General features: G+C 39.4%; 1 protein-coding gene across 2 annotated transcripts in view; it reads left to right on the top strand.

The window, feature by feature from the left end:
• Positions 1-26,488, top strand: part of PREX2 (phosphatidylinositol-3,4,5-trisphosphate dependent Rac exchange factor 2) — a 302,207-nt gene that overhangs the window by 84,835 nt on the left and 190,884 nt on the right. For both annotated transcript variants that reach the window (XM_086336651.1, XM_086336652.1), the window contains exons 6-10: positions 2,350-2,511; positions 13,117-13,250; positions 15,980-16,083; positions 17,404-17,553; positions 23,090-23,234. In XM_086336651.1, coding sequence (XP_086192777.1) covers positions 2,350-2,511; positions 13,117-13,250; positions 15,980-16,083; positions 17,404-17,553; positions 23,090-23,234 — 695 coding nt within the window. The remainder of the gene's footprint in view (positions 1-2,349; positions 2,512-13,116; positions 13,251-15,979; positions 16,084-17,403; positions 17,554-23,089; positions 23,235-26,488) is intronic.

Below are 26,488 nucleotides of genomic sequence, written 5' to 3'. Positions count from 1 at the left end.
ATGAAATTATGATAAATACCTAAAAGAATGTGTAAGTGCATGTATATCTATGTATACATATATGTATATATGTATGTCTATGTATACATAGATATACGTACATATGTATTCATATACATAAAGGAGTACCTAATAATTGATTAAGCTATTTTATACAAATCATTTATTACTCATGTGCATTTGATTCTGATTTATTTTAATATATTAACTACTTCTTAGTATCTAAATTAAAAAACAAACTCAGAAATGCTATGGATATACTAACTGGCATTCTTAATTGATTTACTTTTTGAGAAATAGATGTTATGAATTTGAACTAAAAATACATTTTTTCATTATAGATTTTGTCAGTTGCATACATTAGATTTCAATGAAAATTTTCTTTGAAAAGGATTTCTTATTAAAAGAAAACAAGTGTAAATCACTTGGTTAGCTCGCATAGAGAGAAGCTAGCACAGGGATGTCCAGGTCTGTGGAACTGTGGCACCGTCTCCAGGGAGCAGACAGGGTTGATGCAGATGTGACTTCCATCTTTCTGGTAGTCCCTTCTTACCTCTGATTTGGTGACAAATTTGCATGCATTCTCACCACTCCTCTTATTCCTACTCCTGGTTTTGGAATCCCGAGGATTTGTTTTAAGAATCAGAAGGGATGGTGGTATTAAAAGAAAGATATCAAGTCATGTGGTTGTTCTAAATCAACTCATTTCTGACCAAGGATGACCTCAGGTGGCCTCAGAGATAGGAACATGGACATATCCTTGCTTTAGGAAGAAAGGTCAATTCAGAGTATCTACAAGTCATGGAGAAATGACATCTTTTTGCTTTTTGAAAAATTATCTTCACAGATAAACAGGAAAAAACTACTTGTGCAGTATATATATTGGTATTGATATTTTTCAACTTTGTACCATCAACTGAAAAACTGAGCTGGTATTCTGTTTAATTTGGGATGGTTTTTATTTATTCATTAGAAAACATTAGGGGATTAGGCAGTGTTTTAAAGAAAAGATACCTTGGTCTTATTTGTAGAACTTGAAATTACTGGGTTGGCCAACCAGCACAGGGTTCATAGCCAGTAACTGACAGATTATTACTGGTCATTTCTTTTGCTGTCTCACAGTATCTAAATTCATGTGTCAACTCCAGAGATCTCACTTGGCACAGGCCCATGGGAGCCCCCAATTATAGCCTGTAGACTGCCTTCACCACTTCACATAATTTACAAGTAACTCTAAGACTTGAGGGTTTCTGGAGAAGCCTGCATCTCTCTTTTATGGATTTGTGATCCAGCATAACTTTTTAAACCTGACCTTGGCAGTGATGTAATGTGGATCCTTTTGGTGCTGGTTCTGTCAAACAGAGTGTGAATATTTTGAATGCAGGGTCAAAGTTGATGGCAGAATTTTCAACAATAAAGAACATCAAGAGAGCATAACAACTGCATATTTTCCCACTGTGTTAAGAATTTAGAAAATTCTCTTCAAGATTTGCCTCCGGATTTCTCTAATTGTGTTAGTTACATGATGATGGCAACTGTCGTAAGGAAACAAATGACTAATTAAAAAGCAATGTGGTCACAGCTGTCTAGACAGTGGGTGAAGATGTTTAATTTTGTGCTTCTAAATAAGACCTTTTATAAGATTAAAGATTACTCTAGTTCTAATATCCTGAATGAAAAAAAAAAAAGAAAAAGGAAAAAGCTATTGAAGGGTGTATAGAATTCATTGTAGAGAATAAACTGAGAGAGAAACAACCAAGTTGTTGGCAAAAACAGCATAAATTGCTCCTTTAATGATGGAGTATTGCAGAATTTATAAATTACTTGTTTTACTAGAATATAAGACATTTTAAAAATTTGCTTTATTTATGACACTTTTTTATAGTTTCTCAAAAAGTGTTAGAAAGTAAGGGACTTAAATTATTTTTTAAATTATAGGATATTTTCGTTTGATGGTTTACCATTCTTTTAAACACTAGGAAATGAAATCAACATATAAAGAAGTCCTCATTTTGGAGCTCAAGTCAAACATAAAAATTATACAAACTTATAAATCATATTAAAAAATTACATGCTGTAGGTGAGATATTTGATAGTTTGAAAGGAGACATCTAATTTAGTTTTTAAAAACAACATCATTTTAAGGGAAAATTTAAAGTGACTGTGGTGTGTGCAGGTGGTGACACTCATTCAGTGTTTTTTTTGGGGTCTTGATCTTGGTGGAGTTTGTGATGTCACTTCTGAAAGTGGCTCTCACGATCCTTGCAGTTTTCGTTTCCTGGTCAGTCTGAACCTGCTGTCCCAGAAAGCTGAAGATCAAAGGGTGATTTGTGTTTTGTGTATAAACAGGAGTTGCTTAAGCGGACTCCAAGGAAACACAGTGACTATGCAGCACTCATGGAAGCTCTCCAAGCCATGAAAGCCGTCTGTTCCAACATCAACGAGGCCAAGAGACAGATGGAAAAGCTGGAAGTTTTAGAGGAGTGGCAGTCTCATATTGAAGGCTGGGAGGTACAGTCATCGGACTCAACAATTGATCTTAAAATAGTTTTGTTATGTCTTATGCTGTGCGTAGTATTACTGGCATTGGATGGAACCGAACCATAAATGGTCCTTTTTCTAGACAACGGTAGAGGGCTCTAACTATTTCCAAAAAGTGCTGTCATTATTCTTTTTAAATATCTTTAAAGGGGAGAGCCGATCACAATGGTGTATATCATAAACTTTGATAGCTCAGTGTTTGTGCAGTGTGATAATCTTTTCTCCAGTCTTAACTTTGGTTAGTTGTCCATAACCATAACCTGAGTCCTGGAGAGAGAAAGATTCCAAACCTGTGCTCTGATATTATTATTTTCAGACTCTAAACTAGGTATTTCATGGTGAATGTTATTCTAAGTCTATTTCATCTCTCTAAATTTGAATTTCTTCATTTCGAAGATGAAGGAGCTGGCTGTGACATGATTTTTAAGGTGCACTCAGATGAAAAATTTTATGGTTTCATGATTCACTAAAGAAAGATTTTTTGAAATGACAAAAAATCCAATGAAGAGTGATATTCAGAATCTGTAATATGTTTGCAACTGTAGTAATTTTGATTGTCAGTTCATGCAGTTGGAGCTCTGTATTACTTTGTGTGCTTAGTCGCTCAGTTGTGTCTGACTCTTTGTGACCTCATGGACTATAGCCCGCCAGGCTCCTCTGTTCATGGGATTTTCTGTGCAAGAATACTGGAGTGGATAACCATTCCTTTTTCTAGGGGATCTTTACTACCCAGGGATCAAACGTGGGTCTCCTGCATTGCAGATGGATTCTTTACCATCTGAACCACCAAGGAGAGCCCATATATTACTTTAGCACTGTAATAAACTGTAATAAACTGGGCTTTCCTGGTGGTTCAGTGGTAAGAATCTGCCTGCCAGTGTAAGAGACATAGGAGACGCAGGTTTGATCCCTGGTTTGGGAAGATCCCCTGGAGAAGGGAGTGACTACCCACTCCAGTATTCTTGCCTGGTGCATTCCATGGACAGAGGAGCCTGCTGGGCTACAGTCCCTGGGGTTGCAAAAGAGTTGCACACAACTTAGCAACTCAACAGCAACAACAAAAGAATAAACTAAATTTTTTTCTTTAAATTGACTTAATTTAGATGATCAAGAGCTTTCAACTAGGATAATTTCTTATTGTTATAAAGTAAGCAGTTGAGATAATATTTTTAAAGTGTAAGAAGATTTAAAATGTTCGCACATCAGTATTATCACACAAATCCAAGGGGGTTATTTTTATCTTTAGGGCTTTATAATTAACTAATTTGTTTTTTATCTTCAATTTGTTGGTTTCCATTTAGACCTAACCTATATCCTTTCAGATTTGCAAAGAAACCTCAAACACTGACCCCAGGGAATGCTCCTATTTGTCTATTCTCACCATGAATCTTTTAAAATGCTAACTGGGATCTGAATTCTCTTCTTCCTTGTCTATATTCTTTCATTTCAAGTATTCAGGGTCACTCTTATTTCAGCATGAATGCTACTTATTTCAATCAGTTTAAATGGTTGTGTATTTTACAGTTGATTCATGATAATTCTTTTCTTGAAAACAGTTGTCCTGCTGGGTTGAGAAAAATGGAGGAAAGTTTGCTTTGCCATTCTGTTGTCACTCACACATTGGAAGAAACACCAAACTTGCTTTAAACTGCAGGATTTGTCAGTGACTTCTGCCAGGACTTTGACCAAAATAAAACCTTCATAAGACTCTCTTCGGTTCTCTCAGGAAATGGAATCTGTCATAATTTTGTTTCTTCTTCCTGTGTATCCTAAAAATTGGAGCTCCTTCAGAAATGAGAGATTCCTTTAAAAGTGTTGCTATTTCTTGCACTGTTCAGGGTCAGTTAACTACTCAGAGGAATAAGGCTGTGTGGTCCATACTGTGTCCTTCGTAGCCTCAACAGTGGCTGTCCCAGCCTCACCCGCTTCAGTGGGCTTATAGAACTTGGAGTGGGAGAGACAAATGGAACCGGAGGACAGAGGAAACTGGTGGCAGCAGATCTGATGTGACCACAGTTCCAGGTACAGGGCAGAGAAGATGAGTGTCAGTTCCAAAGAGTGGCAAGATGAAGTCTCCTTGAGTCAGATTTGAAAATGATTGCCTAAGACACAGCCATCCAGTGATTTAAGAGTTTTAGGACTTTAGAGGGAATGCTGTCTGGAGCAGGGCCCAGCCAGTTGGTTGGAAACTTGTAACAAGTACCTGATTGCACACCTCAGTTCACCACATTGAGAGCGTGGGGGAAGCTTTACAGTATTCAGGCACTGTCCCTTCAGAGAAGTTAAAGAGAAACTGTGATCTGGTGAGACTCCAGAGGCACAGAAAACAAAGGGACACAGTCATGGAGGATGAATTCAGGCCCTGGTAAGGTAGTCGGAATGCTTAGGGCTTTCTTTGAGTTGCTAACAGGGATTTTTGCTCAGCTTACAGACAGCTTTATGTGTGTTCAGAGTGACTCTTATGGGGTTAAGACAAGACCAAGAATGGATGACTGATGGCATGACAGTTACAAAACAGTTCCTTCAAGAATTTTGGACATTAGGAGCCTTGAGCTAATGTTGAGTAACAGCTAATGTTGGACTATGAAGAAGGCTGAGCACTGAAGAATTGATGCTTTTGAACTGCGGTGCAGGAGAAGACTCTTGAGAGTCCCTTGGACTGCAAGGACATCAAAGCAGTCAATCCTAAAGGAAATCGACACTGACTATTCATTGGAAGGACTGATGCTGAAGGTGAAGCGCCAATACTTTGGCCACCTGATGCGAAGAGCCAACTCACTGGAAAGAGCCTGATGCTGGGAGAGATTGAGGGCAGGAGGAGAAGGGGACGACAGAGAATGATATGGTTGGAAGGCATCATTGACTTAATGGCTAGGAGTTTGTGCAAACTCTGGGAGAGTGAAGGACAGGGAAGCCTGGCATGCTGCAGTCCATGGGGTCGCAAAGAGTTGGGTACAACTGAATGACTGAACAGCAACAGCAGCAGCTATCTGAGTCTTTCCAGGAGCTCCTGCAGACCATGCAGACTATCTTAGAGATGACACTGTTGCTCCAGTAACCAAAATTATCTTCAATGGAATCTTAATCTGGTATAACATAGTATGCATTATTTCTACTTTTGGTTGATTATTGTTATATTTCAAGTAGATCCCTTAAATATTCAGGGTCTTATTTCCCCATTCATCATATGAAGGGCATTAAAATCTCAGGTGTAACTTGTCTCTCTAGTGTTTTGTATCATTAAATTGTCATTACATTCTTTTATGTTGAATTTAAGTAAACAAACAATGGAGATGTATTGTTCTCAAGTCATATGACATAATAAAAAACCTGGCTTTCGAGCAGATTTGGTTTCCAGTCTGGACTCTAACCTTTAGTTTGTGGATAAAGCACCAGATCTCTTCAACATGCAGTTTGGGTTATTACAGGGGTCAATGAAATAAGTGAAAAGAACTTTGAACACTGTAAAATGCAGATGAGAGGTAATATTTTAAAGCTTTGGTTTAGTCGTTAGATTTTACCCTTAAGAAATCCCCTTCATTTGTCTAATCTATGCACCTGCCTACTGAAAGGGTTATCTTACTTAAGTTATATGGCCCCAGGCAACAGAAATGAAAGGAAACTTAATTTAAAAGATATTGAATAGTTCATGAGATAAATAGAAGAGCTTCCCTCTCAGGCTCGAAAGGCTGTCTAGTCAGCTGAAGCTCTTTGACAGTCTCATTAGTGCCCTAGCTAGAATGGGTTGTTTGTTGTTCAGTCGCTCAGTTGTGTCTCTCTGCGACCCCATGGACTGCAGGACACCAGACTTCTCTGTCCTTCATCATCTGCCAGAGTTTGCTCAAACTCATGTCCACTGAAGCAGTGATGCCATTCAGCCACCCCATCATGTGTTGCCCCCTTTTCTTGCCCTCAGTCTTTCCCAGTATCAGGGATAAGTTCTAATAATTTTTCCATTCTTAATGTTGCTTCATTCAAGATATAAGATCAAAATCCAAGATTCAAATAATCTTACTTGGGTAAATTTGCTCAAGGGAGGGCAAGGGCCCTTAATTGTCCATCAGCCAACTTCCTTTTGGGGAGAAACTGATATTCCATTTTAGGCAATCTTTGTCTCTTTTAACAGTTTACTGAAGTACTATAACCCCCATTACACAGATTTTTAAACATAAGGACTATATAGCTTAAATGTTAGTCACTGAGTCGTGTCTGACTCTTTGGACCCCATGGGCTGTAGCCCACCAGGCTCCTTTGTCCATGGGATTCTCCAGGCAAGAATACTGGAGTGGGTTGCCATGCCCTCCTCCAGGGGGATATTCCCTATCCAGGGATCAAACCCACATGTCTTATGTCTCCTGTATTGCTGGCAGGTTCTTTACCACTAGCGCCATGCAGGAAGCCCAAAATAACATTGGTGGTTTAGTTGCTGTCGTGTCCGACTCTTGCGACCCCGTAGACGGTGGCCTGCCAGCCTCCTCTGTCCATGGGATTCTCCAGGCAAGAATACTGGAGTGGGTTGCTAGTTCCTTCTCCAGGGGATCTTCCCAACCCAGGGATCTAACTGGGGTCTCCTGCATTACAGGTAGATTCTTTACCGAGTGAGTTATGAGGAAATCCCCAAAATAATGTTATGCAGATTTAAATGAATATTCAGTGATGATGAACCGTAGCACAGGTGTAACTGTGACCATGGAACATACGGTAAACTCCTCTTCTGTCCTGGGCTCTGGGAAGCAGTTGGGACTACTGCTCACCTAGAGGTCTCATAGAGCAGGCCCTGTACTCATCTTCATCCCCGTGTCACCAGAGTTGCTGTTCTATGCACTTGAGTGCCTGAGCTCAGGCTTCCAAAGCGGTGTGACTTCAAGTGTTAACAAAACACCACAATGCATCAGAATCTACTGAATGGTCCGGGACTTACCAGATGTACTCTCTCTGGGGATAGTGCCAGGGAACCTAGAAGCGTTCATAGTCCCATCAGGTGTGTCTTCTTAACTCTGAAATTTGAGCAGCATTGTCCTAGGTGCTTTGCTCTTTTCTGACGGTCTGCCTCGCTTGTTTTATTGCTTCCACACTTTTTGTTTTCTAGCTCATTTGTTTGACACCCTCATTTTGATGGACTGTAGGGCTGATGAGTGTTTCCTGGCAAGCTGATGCTTTTAACCATATCCTATTTCATTTCTGTAGCTTGGCTTCTTTATCCCTAACCCTAGCATCTCTCTTGCCATTTCCAGATAATGAAAAAGAAATTGCACATCATTTTCAAAATATCATAAACCTCATTCATTTCAAAGATAAAGCTGTGAGTTTTTGTTTTTTTCTGCTACAGAGAAAGGTAGATTATATTATTTAAGTTAGAGGAAAATATGACACAACATTAGTCAAAAACAGACATTTATTAAGTGTTTGCTTGCAGATCAGATGAATTTGAAGTGAGAGGAATATTGTGATTACACAAGAGTATATCTACACTTGGCCAAATGTTTTTCAGTATTTATAATACTCTATGTATCTGTGTTTCAAGAATTTTTAATGATTTTTATCCAACATTGTCGTGGAGATAATATACAGATTAAATCATAGCAAGTCAAAGGCACAGTGGCCTTTTTTTCCCATCTAAAAGATGAATCTGATATAAAGAGAAGACATTCTTTTAGAATGAGGTTTTTAGACAAATCTGTATGTTTTGACATGGATTCTTTTAAGTGCATAAAGGTTTTCCTAGGAATTATTTAAATTATTCATGAAAATATTTCATGTGATGATAGGAGGTTACCATGGTAGAAGATAGGAAAGGTGATACTGTACTAATTCCTAAATTCTGCTGTTAAATGTTAAAGACATATCACCTCAGTAATAAAACTGTCTCAATAGGATTTAGTAAAACTTGCATTATGTGTATGTTGTGAGATAAACTTTGTCTCTTTTGGTATATGTATATATTGTAAGATACTCTATGAAGCATAACAGGAATTCTAGAAACTGTGGGTGGTTGGGTTTGATGTTCTTACCCCCATACAACTTCATTCATTGATAATTAAGCAGATGCTGGAGAAGGAAATGGCACCCCACTCCAGTACTCTTGCCTGGAAAATCCCATGGACGGAGGAGCCTGGAAAGCCGCAGTCCATGGGGTTGCTGTGAGTCGGACACAACTGAGCAACTTCACTTTGACTTTTCACTTTCATGGATTGGAGAAGGAAATGGCAACCCACTCCAGTGTTCTTGCCTGGAGAATCCCAGGGATGGGGGAGCCTGGTAGGCTGCTGTCTATGGGGTTGCACAGAGTTGGACACAACTGAAGTGACTTAGCAGTAGCAGCAGTAAGCAGATGCTTTGAGTCACTTATGGAAAGAAGTGTTGACTTCGAAGAGGTCAGTTCATCTTATTCTGATTTTTGATTGGGAGCTGATGGGAATTTATGGTGATGCCTTCAATATAATGCATATTAGTGAGAGGTTTGAGAGCTTGGCATGATGTCAGTCTGGATTAACTGAATCAAAAAGTCAAAATATTCAAGTATAGGGTAGAGGAGAAAGACCTAGGGGAACTTTGAATCAGATGTAACATGGGGTTACCATGCTGCTGCTGCTGCTGCTAAGTCGCTTCAGTCATGTCCGACTCTGTGCAACCCCAGAGACAGCAGCCCACCAGGCCCCCCCATCCCTGGGATTCTCTAGGCAAGAACACTGGAGTGGGTTGCCATTTCCTTCTCCAATGCATGAAAGTGAAAAGTGAAAGTGAAGTCACTCAGTCGTGTCCAGCTCTAGCGACCCCATGGACTGCAGCCTACCAGGCTCCTCCGTCCATGGGATTTTCCAGGCAAGAGTACTGGAGTGGGGTGCCATTGCCTTGTGCTGATAAAATCTTGTGCTTAGTTGCTCAGTCATGTCCAACTCTGCAACCCCATGGACTGTAGCCTGCTAGGCTCCTTTGTCCATGGGGATTCTCCAGGCAAAAATACTAGAGTGGGTTGCCATGCCCTCCTCCAGGGGAATCTTCCCAACCCAGGGATTGAACTCAGCTCTCCTGCATTGCGGGATTCTTTACTGTCTAAGCCACCAGGGAATGTGTTGTAGGGGACTGGAGAAATAATAATATCACTTCTATATTCTTCATTTGCCAGCTCAATCCAAATGGTTGATTCATTTTTGGAGGTGTTCATGTTATGGGAAACCCTGACAAGCTGGAGAAGGTCCAGAGGAGAAATAGGATCTTCTAGGTTTCTGAAGTCAATTCATATCATCAAAAGGCAATGGTGTAACAGAACTTGGAAGGCAGAAGGAACATCTTAGCTATGTTCAGATTTTGGTGGACCTTTCATGATGAAGGGGGCTTCCCAGATGCTGCCAGTGGTAAAGAATCCACCTGCCAATGCAAGAGACACAAGATTTATGGGTTCAGTCTCTGGATCAGGAAGATCCCCTGGAGTAGGAAGTGACAACCTATTCCAGTATTCTTGCCTGGAGAATCCCATGGAAGGAGGAGCCTGGCGGGCTAGAGTCCACGGGGTCGCAAAGAGTCAGACACGACTGAACGACTAACTCTTTCACTTTCAACACATTTCAGCCCAGTGCTTACAAACTCCCCTGAAATTCAGCTCACTGAGATCCTTTCTGATTATGTTTGGCTTTCCAAAGAAGTTACATTTACAAAGAGAGATTGTGTTGGCCTTACTCATGGGACCATTCAGAGTGTATGTCGGTTATCATCACAAGTAATAGATCCATTTTCTATTTTGCACAGTGGTCCCATGAGTTCTTCAGTGCTTGGACAGTATCTCCCCTGAGGCTATATAAGAGGATGGATTATCGTTAGCTCAAATTCGCATTAAATTTTCCTTATATTTATTAATGAAGATAATCACCACAAACAAGTCAGAAAATGTATTGTTGGTATTTCATTCATTTAGGAATACATCTATAAATAAATACATACATATTTAACCTGGGAAACTATTTGGAAGACTGGTTAATATGCAAATTAGTATAATACTAATGTAACAGACCATATTTTTGCCTTGGCACTTATGGACTACTGTATGGAATAATCTAAAGTGAAGTGTTTTGCACCATTTATAAAATTGCTATTGATAAAGCCACTTTTCATAATGTTATTTAGGTCCCTTGTGCAATAATCTATATGATGTTTCCTTTTTTAAATTTTAAATTTTAAATGTCATTCTAATTTTTTTTCTAAGGAAGAGATGTATTCACTATAAATTTGAAATCATTGCCACTGCAGTTGAGATTGATGTTTACATTTGATGACAGTTTTTGCTTAATTATCGCATTGCAAAATATATGAAATTGTGTGAATGTTTGACAGATCTCCATTTCTATCCATTTCTACCCTTATGACGAAGGGAGAGAGGGAAGTATTTCAAATGTAAAATGTGTTTGTAATATAGATACCCAGACTAACACAGTGACACTGTCTTAATTAACTTCTCTTTTGGGAAGTTTCTTATTATAGTTATATGATTTATTTTAATTTAAAATTTTAATATTAATCAGGAAATATTCATTGTTAATATGAAAATATGAAGTTAATATTGATGTTCTCAGTTTTAAATATCAAAAAAGACCAGACATATTTAAAACAGAAGTATTCTTACAAAGCAAACTTAACAGAGCTCTACTGAAAAGTTCCCCTTTTTTTTGTTCCAACTCAGTGACTCAACAAGTTAGTTATGCTAGTTTAGTTTGTAGAAACAAATAGACTACAACACTTATGACCTGCTAAATCACTTCAGTCATGTCCAGCTCTTTGTGACCTCTTGGACTATAGCCCACTGGGCTCCTCTGTCCATGGCATTCTCCAGGCAGTAATACTGGAGTGGGTTGCCATGTCCTCCACCATGGGATCTTCCTGACCCAGGGGTTGAACCAGTGTCTGCTGTGGCTCCTACATCACAGGCATATTCTTTATTACTGAGACACTGGGGAAGCCCAATGGCTCAAAGTAGACATTTCTGGTCAGTTCACATGACACTCATGTGTGGGTTCTGCCCAGTGGGCAGTTTCCCTTTGTTGATGGTTCAGGGGCCCAGGCTCCTTCTCTCTTGTGCTTCCTCCTCTCAACCTCCCATGATTAGCACTTGTGTTAAGAATCCGTTTGTTGCTGATCATATGACCTTCATGGGCACTCAGTAAGGGTTTATTCAATGAATGAGCATGCCAGTGCATCTTTTAATAACTGTGGTGAAAGGTTTTATGGATGGTTGCTCTCTTTAAATAGATTTTTTTTCCTTTTATTTCTTCTTTTGTCTTCCTTTCCATCCTAGAAGTTGGGACAGTTGGCCTTCTGTATTCCGGGTTCTGCATCCAGAATTTCAGCCAACTTCAGATTGAAACTATTTGGGGAAAAAAAAATTCCAGAAAGTTTCATAAAACAAAACTTGCACCAGCAACTATTAGATAGTATTTACATTATATTTATGACTATTTACGTGACATTTTGGCCACCTGATGTGAAGACCCTGATGCTGGGAAAGACTGAAGGCGGAGGAGAAGGGGATGACAGAGGATGAGATGGTTGGATGGCATCACCAACTCAATGCACATGAGTTTGAATAAACTCCGGGTGTTGGTGATGGACAGGGAGGCCTGGCTGCTGGCTGCTGCAGTCCATAGGGTCAAAAAGAGTCAGACACTGAGCAACTGAACTGATGTAACATTTACATTGTATTGGCTCCCCTAGTGGCTCAGATGGTAAAGAATCTGCCTGCAATGACTTGGATTCAATCTCTGAATGGGGAAGATCCCCTGGAGAAGGGAATGGCTGTCCACTCCAGTATTCTTGCCTGGATAATCAATGGACAGAGGAACCTGGTGGGCTACAGTCCACAGGGTTGCAAAGAGTCTGACCTGTCTGAGTGACTAACACTTTCACTTTACATTGTATTAGATTTTAGATACAATCTTGAGATTAACATGTACGGGGGAGGTGTGTAGATTATATGCAAATACTATGCCATTTTATTTATGCCTCTTGAGCATCCTCAGATTTTGGTATCTTTGGGGGTCTTGGAACCATTCCCCCATGGATATGGAGGAACAATTTTATATAAATTAAGACCTGCTAAAAATGGACAATTACATGTACTTTCCATTTGTTCATAGAGCTCTTTTCCCAGACCAAGGAGAGGAGGAGGAGGAAAATGAATATTAGGAACATTCATGTCATGAGTTAGTTTGAAATGATCTCCTATTTTTAGAGAACAAAGATAACATTCATTATATATGCTGTGTAAAATATGTAAAAAAATTAAATATTATAAATATTAAATATTTAAAAAATATGTAAAATATTTAAAAGTTTTTACATATTTTACACATATGTAAAATAACTAAAGAAGACATGGAATCTCTTAAGAGGAGCTGTACCTACTGATACTCACCTGGAGGAGACTGGGAGGGAAGGACACCTAAGCTCAGTATATTAATACTTAAACTATTTGAATTTTTATCCTGTTTGTATATTGCATCTTTAAATAAAAACAGGAGGAAAAAGACTGCGTGAAAGTTTCAGTTAAGTAATCAGACATTATTTTCTCCATTTTTCCTGATTTAGGGGTCCAACATTACTGATACCTGTACAGAAATGCTAATGTGTGGAGTCTTACTGAAAATTTCTTCTGGAAATATTCAAGAGCGGGTATTTTTTCTTTTTGACAACCTTTTGGTGTATTGCAAAAGAAAACACAGGTAAGAATGTAGACAGGTAATACTTTAAAAGCTGTTTATCCACTGAACAGATTCAACATTGTCTCTGTGCCCCCATGACCTCATCAGTAAGCTTCCATGTATTCTCAGCCCTTTCTCCTTGCTACTTCAAGAAAGAGAACATGTTCGGATTAGAGCCAGGAAATAATTAAATTATTGTCTCTCTATCTTAATGAGCTTTTTAAAAAATTCCTTTTTTACCACCTGTGAAAATGAACCTATTTATTTCTTGTAGTATGCTCTTCTCAATTTTTTGTGTTTAGCAGCAAGATTGGGATTAGTAGATGTGGGTTTCAGGAAAATCTAGAACAGGCTATTAATTCTACCTGTATGAAGCTCTTTAAAAATTAAAAGGTCATATGGACACCAAGAGGGGAAAGGGGTGGTGGGATGGATTGGGAAATTGGAATTGATATATATACACTATTGATATAAGTATAAAATAAATAACTAATATTTATTGATATAAATATAAAATAAATAACTAATGAAACTGACTGTTTAGCATGGGGAACTCTACTCAATGCTCTGTGGTGACCTAAATGGGAAGGAAATCCATAATGAGGGGATCTTTATATACATTTAATTGACACACTTGGTTGTACAGTAGAAACTAACACAACATTGTAAAACAGCTATACTCCAAGAAAAATATTTTAAAAATGCATATTCTCTGCCAGGCATAATCTCAGAATCACATGAATTAATTATATAATATTCCCAATAAATTTATAAAATAGGTATTTTCACTATCATTGTTTTGTAGAGAACAAAAGGTTCTCACAGAGAGGTTAAGTAACTTTCCCATAAATAATAGTTATAGAAATGAATTTTGGACCCATTCAGTTCTAATTCAAAGCCCACTTTTATTGCAGATTGTGATAAAATGTGTGTGCCTCATGAAAGATGACAAAAAATAAAAGGGGAACACTTTAAGATAAAGGGATGAATAAAAAAAATAGGTAATTCAAGTTGTTTAGGTGCAATTATTTTTTCCCCAACTTTAGTCAAGTATTATTGACAAAGTTATAAGATATTTAAAGTGTACAATGTGATGATTTAATATAATACCCATTGTGAAAGGATTCTCCCACTAAATTGACACATCTATCTAGGTCCGACTGAGCGACTGAACTGAACTGAACTGATCTAGGTTTGATTATTAAAGACATCTGTTTGAGAATCAGATCTTTTTTTTATTAGAGTTGTTCCCATCCTTATATATATGACTGCCCTCAAGGTCAGAGCTTTTGCAAAATTAACTGTACAAATGATGTTACTATTCATGGTCTCATGGCTGTAACTGTTAAATAAATTAAATAATAGGGAAAGTTTTATAAAATCAAAATCCTGCTGCTTGGCAAATAACCATAATGTATGTATGCTGCTGCTGCTACTAAGTCGCTTCAGTCGTGTCCGACTCTGTGCGACCCCAGAGACGGCAGCCCACCAGGCTCCCCCATCCCTGGGATTCTCCAGGCAAGAACACTGGAGTGGGTTGCCATTTCCTTCTCCAATGCATGAAAGTGAAAAGTGAAAGTGAAGTCGCTCAGTCGTGTCCTACTCTTAGCAACCCCATGGACTGTAGCCTACCAGGCTCCTCCGTCCATGGGGTTTTCCAGGCAAGAGTACTGGAGTGGGGTGCCATTGCCTTCTCCGAATATATGTATAACATGGACCAAATACATATGAATGCAGAGGAGAGAAGGGGAGGGAGCTCTGCATTAATGCACTTGACAACTTAACTTTTGCTTAGTGTGTATATGTAACATGATACATTAATAATTTCAGTATATATTATGAAACATATATTAATAATTTTAGTATATTCAGTTGTTAGCATACTTTTGTCAACAAGTCAAATTAAATAGTTCAGGTCAATTGAAGTCTCTTGGATGACTAAATGTTGCTTAATCTTCTTGAATTATTTCTTAAAATCTTTCCTCTTTAATATATTTTAAAAGCAATCTCCCCTGAGTGTTCGGTGATTCAAGTATAAATATATCCATAACTGACTAATTCATTATTACAAAAGCTCATCTGAGCCTGGATTTTTTTTTTTTTTTTACTTTGTGTTGCTCAGTTTTTAAGATCAAAGGCTGGTACTAGTGTACTATACACAACATTTTGAAATGTTTTAGACTATTTTATAAATAAATAGGATCCTTATGAAGGATTATAGGTATATTTGAGAGACTTATTCTTCAAGTGTACAGTTATCATATAACAACAATATGGGAAAAATATTTTAGAGCTAGTTAATGCTGAATAACCTCCAGTACAGTCCAAGTCTCTTTGAAGAGGATCGTAAGTATTAACTGAAATTTACCAGGAATTGAGAAAAAATTACCAGCTACTTACTGAAAATTGAGAAATCAAGTGAAATTGTGAATAACCAACTTTTAGTGTCTGTCAGAGTTTGATTGGGGATCTTTGATTTCATATATTGAGCAAAAGCATGTATTCACCCTCCCACCTGTGTGTTGTCCTTGGCTCAGGGCTTCCGTGTCTAGCACCATCTTATAGAGCAACCTGAACTGTTATGAATTTGAGGACATAAGTAAAAAATCACCAAGAGCTTAATGTTTGATATTGTTGATGGAACTAGAATCTCTTTTTCAAAGAATGGCTTAAATTATCTTGCTTTAACAAGGTTTTGCCTTAAGTTTAGTAACCATGTTTTTTGTGTGTGATTTTCTTCTTGTTGTAAGACGGTTGAAAAATAGCAAAGCTTCTACTGATGGACATCGGTACCTTTTTCGTGGCCGGATCAATACAGAGGTGATGGAAGTGGAGAATGTGGATGATGGCACAGGTAAATGATTGGTAAATTTAAAATGGAATGCCAATAATAAACTCCCTTGTAAGATAGACTTTTCAATTGAATAATTCATCTTCAGTGAATTTGAGCTTAGAAATACTTTGATAGGCAGAACAGTTGGAGGAGGAAGGGAAGATAAGAGAGAGGAGGACTCTTTTAAAATGGAAAATTATCTTCACTTGAAGCATGTTCGTTTGTTGTTGTTCAGTCGCTAAGCTGTGTCTGACTCTGCGATCCCATGGACTGCAAGCGTGCCAGGCTCCTCTGTCTTCCACTATCTCCTGGAGTTAGCTCAGATTCATGTCTGTTGAGTCGATGGTGCTATCTAACCATATCATCCTCTGCTGCCCCTTTCTCCTTTTGCCTTCCATCTTTTGCTAGTCATGTCCGACTCCTGTGACTCCATGGACTGCCTGACAGGCTCTGTCCATGAGATTTCCCAGGCAAGAATACTGAGACCCAGAGATCGAACCATGTCTCCTGCATTGGCAGGTTAATTCTTTACTGCTGAGCCACCAGGGAAGCCCAAACCATGTTAAACACTAGCATCAAACACAGAGATACAAAAGTAGCTGGGAGTGTCACAAACTAGGAGTTGTGTCTATAACGTATATAGTAGTTTGATCATGATGCTATTAAAACATCCAGCTTAAGAGCTCTCATAGGCAAGCATTGAACCTCCTGGAATTAATTTTCATTGGTACAGGCTTGGAAAGCCATTCAAAAAGTAGTGCCAGATCCTTTGTATTCTTTCTTGACAACTAGTTTATTTGTGTAGTTGGCCAGAGGCCAAGAATATTTGACTTCTAGAAAATGTGGTCTGTAGTGCAGTGTTGGGCAAACCATAGATTGCAGTACAGTAGTCAGATTTGAATTGAATAAGATGGAAATTCTTAAACTGTTCATTAAAACTGAATGAAATGAAAAATGAAATGAAATGTTAGTCACTCAATCGTGTCCGACTCTTTGCAACCCCATGGATAGGGGATCTTGCTGACCCAGGGATTGAACCTGGGTCTCCCACATTACAGGCAGATTTTTTACCATGTGAGGTACCAGGGGTCCCCTAAAACCGAATAGATTTTTTAAAAAGTTCAACTGTTAATGTTGTGAATTAGGGATGTTCCGTTTTTCAGATCTGACTGCATTTAGTGTATAAAATTTTCTTTACTTTAAAAAATTTTATATTCTTCAATACATACATATAAAGATATTTTGAAGAATTCAGTGGTTTTGGAACTTTTTTGATATGAATGATTGTGTTGCTCTAATATATATTACATTTGTTGATTCACTTTACTTATTAATTTTCAGCTGACTTCCATAGCAGTGGACACATTGTTGTTAATGGATGGAAGATACATAACACGGCCAAAAATAAATGGTTTGTGTGTATGGCAAAAACACCTGAAGAGAAACATGAATGGTTTGAAGCTATTTTGAAAGAACGAGAACGGCGGAAAGGTGCGTATATGGATTGAGCATTATAATACTTTGTGAAGATTCAAATTTAACAAGAAAGCAGAAAATGGGCAAAAGTTATGAGGAAGTAGATGGTGTTTGATGTTCACTTACATTAACTAGGTGATGTTAGCCCATGCTAAAATATGTTTTGAATATTTCCAATGTTGTTCAGTTCAGTTGTTCAGTCGTGTCCGACTCTTTGCGACCCCATGAATTGTAGCACACCAGGCCTCCCTGTCCATCACCAAATCCCGGAGTTCACTCAGACTCACGTCCATCGAGTCAGTGATGCCATCCAGCTATCTCATCCTCTGTCGTCCCCTTCTCCTCTTGCCCCCAATCCCTCCCAGCATCAGAGTCTTTTCCAATGAGTCAACTCTTCGCATGAGGTGGCCAAAGTACTGGAGTTTCAGCTTCAGCATCATCAACTTTTCGCATGAGGTGGCCAAAGTACTGGAGTTTCAGCTTGAACATCATTCCCTCTAAAGAAATCCCAGAGCTGATCTCCTTTAGAATGGACTGGTTGGATCTCCTTGCAGTCCAAGGAACTCTCAAGAGTCTTCTCCAACACCACAGTTCAAAAGCATCAATTCTTTGGCACTCAGCCTTCTTCACAGTCCAACTCTCACATCTATACATGACCACAGGAAAAACCATAGCCTTGACTAGACGGACCTTTGTTGGCAAAGTAATGTCTCTGCTTTTGAATATGCTATCTAGGTTGGTCATAACTTTCCTTCCAAGGAGTAAGCGTCTTTTAATTTCATGGCTGCAGTCACCATCTGCAGTGATTTTGGAGCCCAGAAAAATAAAGTCTGACACTGTTTCCACTGTTTCCCCATTTATTTCCCATGGAGTGATGGGACCGCATGCCATGATCTTTGTTTTCTGAATGTTGAGCTTTCAGCCAACTTTTTCACTCTCCTCTTTCACTTTCATCAAGAGGCTTTTGAGTTCCTCTTCACTTTCTGCCATAAGGGTGGTGTCATCTGCATATCTGAGGTTATTGATATTTCTCCCGGCAATCTTGATTCCAGCTTGTGTTTCTTCCAGTCCAGCATTTCTCATGATGTACTCTGCATATAAGATAAATAAGCAGGGTGATAATATACAGCCTTGACGTACTCCTTTTCCTATTTGAAACCAGTCTGTTGTCCCATGTCCAGTTGTAACTGTTGCTTCCTGACCTGCATACAGATTTCTCAAGAGGCAGGTCAGGTGGTCTGGTATTCCCATCTCTTTCAGAATTTTCTACAGTTTATTGTGATCCGTCACAGGCTTTGGCATAGTCAATAAAGCAGAAATAGATGTTTTTCTGGAACTCTCTTGCTTTTTCCATGATCCAGCAGATGTTGGCAATTTGATCTCTGGTTCCTCTGCCTTTTCTAAAACCAGCTTGAACACCAGGAAGTTCACGGTTCACGTATTGCTGAAGCCTGGCTTGGAGAATTTTGAGCATTACTTTACTAGCATGTGAGATGAGTGCAATTGTGCGGTAGTTTGAGCATTCTTTGGCATTGCCTTTCTTTGGGATTGGAATGCAAACTGACCTTTTCCAGTCCTGTGGCCACTGCTGAGTTTTCCAAATTTGCTGGCATATTGAGTGCGGCACTTTCACAGCATCATCTTTCAGGATTTGAAATAGCTCAACTGGAATTCCATCACCTCCACTAGCTTTGTTCGTAGTGATACTTTCTAATGCCCACTTGACTTCACATTATGGAAATCAAATAAAAGAAAACTTTATATAGTTAGCAAAATAATTAGACTGTGGCTAGCAGTGTGTTTTAAACAGTGTCTTAGTTCTATTGAGACCGCTGAAACAGAATACCTAGCACTGGGTGGCTTATGAACAACAGAAGTTTATTTCTCACAGTTCAGAAGGGTGGTGTTGAGGGCTGTTTCCTGGTTCGTAGATGACCATTTTCTCTTTGTCCTCACCTAGCAGAAGGCATGAAGGAGCTCTCTTAGATCTCCTTAATAAGGGCACTAATCTCATTCATGAGGATTCCACCCTCATGAACTAATTACCCCAAAGGTCAACCTCCTAATGCCATTACATTGGAAACTAGGTTTCAACATGTGAATTTGGGGAGCATGCATGCTTAGTTGTTCAGTCGTGTCCGACTCTTTGCGACCTTTTTTACTGTAGCCCACCAGGCTCCTCTCTCCATGGAATTTTTCAGGCAAGAATAGTGGAGTGGGTTGCTATTTCCTCCTTCAGGGGATCTTCCCAGCTCAGGGATTGAACCTGTGTCTTCTCTGTCTCCTGCATTGCAGGATGATTCTTTACCTGCTGAGCTACTGGGGACACTATTTGGGGACATACCGACATTCACTTTACAGCAAATAGTTTTACTTGCTTTAAAATTTGTTCAGTTTTCTTTGCACTTTATTACTTTTTAAAAAATTTTACTGGAATATAGTTGCTTTAGAATGTTGTGCTCATTTCTTTTGTACAACAAAGTGAATCAGCTATACTGTATAGGTATCTGCTCATTTTTGGATTTCCTTCCCATGTAGGTCACCACAGAGTGCTGAGTAGAGTTCCCTGAGCTATTCAGTAGGTTCTCATTAGTTATCTATTTTATACATCATATCAATAGTGTATATATGTCAATCCCAATCTCCAGTTCATCCCACCTCCACCTTTCCCCCTTGGTATCCATATGTTTGTTCTCTACATCTGTGTCTCTGTTTCTGCTTTGCAAACAAGATCATCTATACCGTTTTTCTAGATTCTACATATATGGATTAATATATGGTCACACTTTATCCTTCCTGATTTCTAAAGAATCATAGAGTTTTGCTTTAAGAAACACACTTTAATAATATAATTCAGTGTTTGGAGACCTACACCAATTGTCCCTCTGTATTTAACAGTACACTGAAAGTTCCTTGGTCAAATATTTTAGTATCCTAATTATAAAATAAGGCATTTTGCATGCATATTAACTTTTAAGTGTTGTTACAATGTCACTGAATCAATGTCATGTAACTCCATAAGGAACTTGTTCACATGAGGAGGTCTAGCTCAAATTTGCTTCATATTTTTATCAAGATTTGCAAACAGTATTTGGTCTGGTGATATTCAGTGTGTGAAGTTTACCTGCACATATTCACATTTCTGTAATTAGCCAGGAAATAGAAGTGTTTGCATAATTAACTATTTTCTTTACCAAGTAATTGATGAGAAATGTGACAGTGTTTATTCCTTTCCCCAGAGATTTAGGTATAAAATATCTCATTAATGATATAATTTTAGAACATAAAGAGCTTTTCCTTCCATCTTTAGATATTTCCCCTTGAAGAATGTAAAAATTTCTATTACCTTGATTAAATTAGTCATAGTATACATTTTTATAAGAATTTCTAAAACATTTAAAAATACTCCTTTGATTGATCTTAGATGAAGAACCAGATAGAAAAAATTTAAAACAAAGATCATGAATGCATAACTGACACTTTGGGTTTTGTTGAATCTAACAGTCCATTCAAGGAACACAGCAAATCCTTTAAAAGATAGAGTCAATTTATCATCAAGTTGAACCTTAGCTTTTTTTTGAACTGGCTATGCATATAAATACATCCAAGACCTAAAAAAAGGAAGAAAACAAAAAAGAAAGCACAGTCTATAACTCTACCTATGTTATTCTTAACTCTGCTTTTTAACTTATATAAGTCTGCTTATTCTATTTGTAATGGATTATTCACTGTTACTGGTAAATGTTAATGACTTCTCTATTGTAAATAAAATTTTAGTAAGAAGCTTAGTAGTTAGAAGACTAAAAAAAAAAAAAATCCAGAAATTCTTCTGCCACATTTCTTCATCAGTCCCATCCACACTGATTGTCAGTGTGGCCAGAATTTTACCTTTGGCAATGGTTGCCTCTAAATTTCCTGGCCTGCATTGCCTGTCCCTATCAGATTAACTTCCACTCTTCACTGCCAGGTTCTCAGTCTTTGTGTCCAGTCTTGTTGTCTCTCTGGAGCTCCATGCTCACTTAATCAGTTGCCCCCTGGGCTTCATGTGAACATCCCAGTTCAAGCTACTCAGTGCTGGATTTCTCTGTACCTGAAACCCTTTGCCCAAGATGCGTTCCCATCACCATTCAGTTCTCCCATCAACTGTCTGAAAGCCATCCTCATTTCTTCTCTCTACACCCACATTTAACCCATTGCTACGTCTTAACAATACCACCAGAGAAGGCAATGGCACCCCATTCCAGTACTCTGGCCTGGAAAATCCCATGCGCGGAGGAGCCTGGTAGGCTGCAGCCCATGGGGTCGCTAAGAGTCAGACATGACTGAGCGACTTCACTTTCACTTTTCACTTTCATGCATTGGAAAAGGAAATGGCAACCCACTCCAGTGTTCTTGCCTGGAGAATCCCAGGGATGGGGGAGCCTGGTGGGCTGCCATCTATGAGGTCGCACAGAGTCAGACATGACTGAAGTGACTTAGCAGCAGCAGCAGCAGCAACAATACCACCTCCCAGATATTTCTCAACTTTATCTTCTTCTCCTGATAACCTGCTATTGTTTACAGAGATTTGAACTTGCCTGAACTTTAGTGGATCCCTCCTAATTGTCTCTCTCTTTTTAAACCCTCTTCCTTTTAGTTTATTCCCTATACTGTCTTCTGAGCTTTGTTTCCAAAGCATCAAAACTTTCCTTGCACTTCCCTGCCTTCCCCCTCCATCTGGTTACAATTCATAGATGTTCCCCCAGTTCTGAAGGCCCGAAATACACTGAGACTGCTGGTGAGCAAGGACCCTGCCCACCTATCCATCCATTACTGTCCTATCACCTGAAACCCAGGGCTGTTTGCCTCTTCCTTCAGATGACCTTTGTGAAGACGTTCTCTCTCTGGAAATCCTGTTCATATTCATGCATTCAAACATGGTCCATCCGTGAAACTTCCCTGAGATAGTGGTTAGGTACTGTGACCATTTCTCTCCCGTAGCACAGTTTTTCCTCTAAGGCTGTCTCCAGTGCCACTGTCTAGCTGTGCTGATCTCGTTCTTCAAAGGGCTTCCTAGGTGGTGCTAGTGGTAAAGAACCTGCCTGCCAGTGCAGGATATATCAGAGACCTGGGTTGGATCCGTGGGTTGGAAAGATCCCCTGGAGAAGGAAATGGCAACACACTCCAGTATTCTTGTCTGGAGAATCCCATGGACAGAGGAGCTGGTGGGCTACAGTCCATGGGGTTGCAAAGAGTCAGACATGACTGAGCAGCTGAGTCCTACTAAAGGGGTCCATGAAGTCTGACATACAGCTCCTTTTCCTCCACCAGCCAAACCACATGCCTCTGGGGCACAGTCTGCACAGTGGTGCCCTTTGGCTGCAGGCATCTCACCTTGACTGTCTTCCTAGTACCATATGAACTTCTTGACAGCCAGAGTCCTATCACACGAGCTTTGTATCCACAAATCCCAGTGCGTGGTAGACATGCAAAAAATGTTTTTGTTTTATGAATGCATGAACAAATGAAGAGACTTTTTCAGTGACCTGTCCTGTGTTTTCATTTTTGACAGGTTTAAAATTAGGAATGGAGCAAGACACCTGGGTAATGATCTCCGAACAGGGTGAGAAACTTTATAAAATGATGTGCAAACAAGGAAATCTGATCAAAGACAGAAAAAGAAAACTGACTACGTTCCCTAAATGCTTTCTGGGAAGGTAGGGTTGTTGTCTGGGTTCCTGTGTTTCTTTCAGATTTTCACGATCTCATGTGTTAACTTTCCTTTAATTATTCATTTTTTCCTAAAAAATATTCTCCTAAATGTTTTTGAATATTTCTTCACTATTCACATTTCGTAGGCCATAAAGGGATGAGGGAGTGCATATAGAGCCAGGAATCCTGACCAGAAAACTGAAGGCATCCATCCATCCATTCATCCATGACTTTAGTAATTTCTGATAAACTGTTTCAGGGGCATGGCAGAGGCTGGGATCAGGCAAAAGCAGGCAGGCAGGCGGGTTTGCCTGTAGGGCACAGAGTCTGGCAAGGACATGGGTGCGGGGCCTTAGAGTCACTTAGACTGAAAGGCACACAGTCTAAACTCCCAATTAATTCAGAATTTAGACAGCTGGGCTCAGGATGAAAGGGTATTGATGAAGAGTCTGAAAAAGTGGGTCACGCGAGGGGCCAGGCACAGAGGAACAGGCAGGGAGGTCACTTGGTTGTTCCACTCAGAGATCAAACTTGTGCCTCTGGTTCTGCAGATGCTACTCGGCTGTAGGTGGGAATCCCTGCTGGGTTAAACCAGAGGGCAGGGTAACTGCCTTCAGGTGGCTCTGCTTAGGACACGCTCTGTGCCAGCTTCTTCCTGTACATTATTTCCAGTCTTCAAACACATACTTAAGAGTTAAAAACCTTTATTTTTTTTTAAAGATTAAGAAACTTGGGGATCAGGGAGTTTGACATGTTCAAGTTCATACAACTAGTAATTTACAATGTCAGTGCTATAAAAGTAGACTGGAGAGGTAGTTCAAAACCTGTCCCCACTCAGATCTGATCCTGCCACTGGCTAGTTGAGAGATTTGTTGTTGTTTAGTCACTAAGTAGTGTCCAACTCTTTTGTGACTCCACGGAAGGTAGCCTGACAGGCTCCTCTGTCCATGGAATTCTCCAGGCAAGAATACTGGAGTGGGTTGCCGTTTCCTTCTCTAGGGCATCCTTCTGACCCACAGACTGAACCTGAATCTCCTGCACTAGCAGGTGGTTTCTTCCCCTCCAGGGAAGCCCAGTTGAGAGACTGGGAAAGAGTTAAATTTCTCTTTCCTCTATAACAATAGAAATGATTGTATTGCTTACCTGTGATACTGACCAAAATGTCTTCTTTTTTTTCTTGTCTTCCAGTTTTATTGAGCTATAATTGTGTCAGTTTAAGGTACACAGCATAATGATTTGACTTACATACATTGTAAAAGGTTTACCATAATTAGTTTAGTGAGCATCAGTTATCTCATTTAGATATACATTAAAGAAAGAGAAAAAAAATATTTTCCCTTGTGATGAGAATGCTTAGAATTTACTGTTAATTTTTATGTGCAATGACAACAGTGTTAATTATGTTTCAGAATGTCTTCTTAGCTATACAGACTGGAGTGGGCTGCCATTCCCTTCTCTAGGGGATCTTCCTGACCCAGGGATTGAACTCAGGTCTCCTGCATTGCAGGCAGATTCTATACCATTTGAGCCATCAGGAAAGTCCAACATACAAAATCACCATAGACTATGCCAACTCCAACCTCATCAGAAGAATATAGGCCAGGAGACCCTGTGCTTGCCAGGAAGCAGTGGGGGTCCCTCTTCAATGGGGGTGGTCCTTGCAGCAGGCCACACAACGGCAGCAAGCTGTAGTTGCTGGTGTTGGCTATGCCCCCAGGTAAGGGGAGAGAGCAGATATGAGCCCCCCTTGGCTTAAGAGTCCCATGTTGCAAAGAAGACGCCCTTTCTCAGAACAACCTCATTGGTGTAACCTCCAAGGTTCCCGTAATACATACCCCCTTACTTCAAGAATAATACTTGATGAGTCACTTTAAGCTGTGGCTTCCCACCAGGGGTTTATAAGTGTGCAATTTAACCATCAGAAACCATTTTGACCACAAGCAGTGTGTTAGTGGCTCAGTCGTGTTGGGTTCTTTGGGACCCCATGGACTGTAGCCCTCCAGGCTCTTCTGTACGTGAGGTTTTCCAGGTAAGAATGCCACCTAGTAATACAACTGACACTCAACCCTCATCAGTTTCTAGGGAGACAGAGCTAGAAAGCTCACCCAGGCTCCAATTTGTCCTTGAAGGACAAAGAGTTCTATCAAGCCTTTACCCACACCATCTCCTATGGCTGTGGTGCCCATTAACTGCAGTGATCTGCAAAGCGTTGCCCAGAACCCTGGTGACATAGTGGAGACTCAGTAAACATTTGCTATGTTAATTGTAGCCTTTTCCATAACAACATTACTATGACCTGAGGGTGAGATGTTTCTGACCCAATCATGATCCCTTTGCCATGTGTTGATGGGATCTTTCTAGTACTTGATTAGGTTCCGTAATAAAGTCACTCATTAACTTTCTTCCCTACCCTTTCTTTTTTCCCCCATACTCCTAATTTATAGGAATACTTAAAATATGCTTTTTTCCCTCACTTTATTTGGAAACATTCAGGAATCTGCTAAGATCAAAATGAGGAATTATATTTTAGCTCTGTGCCAACCATCTCAGCCCACTTATGGATGGCTGACATTGAATAATCACTTACTATGTACTAGGCCCAGTGTCGAGTTCCTGACATTTGTCAGCTCCTTTAATCCCAGGCAACTCTATGGGGTTGATATTCTTATTAATTCCATGTCATTGAGGAAAAAAAACCTGAGACCTAGAGAATTAAATTTACTCACCCAACATCACACAGCTAGTAGAGGCAGAAACAGTGTTTGAATCCAGGCTGTCTTATTGCAAAGTGCGTGATGTTACCACTATACCAGATTCTATGTTGCTTTTCTTTTGGATGGTTCTTCTTTAATGGAAATATACAAAGACCTTTACTAGCTTCTTTTGCCTTAAAATGTGCATTGTGGACTAGACATTTATGTTTGAATTTCCATATCCCTTGGTTATTTGACTTTCCCATATGTGTTGCTTTTAGTTTTGAAATAAATGGAAAAGTAATTCCCTGACACTTTCCGTTGCTTTGCTTCTCTGGCCTCTGTGCAAAAATAAAATTGTTCTGAAATATATTCATTAGTTAACATAAGCGTTTAAGCATTAGCTTTTAAACATGAGCATGATAAAATATTTTATTGTAAAATGTTTCTGTATTGTGTTCTCTTAATGATATCACAGGCCTTTAAAAAAAAATACCAGTACTGAGATGAGGGTCTCCTAAGTGTTACAAAACACTGGGGCTCCCCATCCCCTCCCAAAATAGTGA

Source organism: Bos grunniens, chromosome 14 (genome assembly GCF_055505025.1).
Source record: "Bos grunniens cultivar Pamir isolate PY7600 chromosome 14, Bosgru_T2T1.0, whole genome shotgun sequence".
Taxonomy (NCBI): domain Eukaryota; kingdom Metazoa; phylum Chordata; class Mammalia; order Artiodactyla; family Bovidae; genus Bos; species Bos grunniens.
This window is presented reverse-complemented; position numbering and strand designations above follow the sequence as displayed.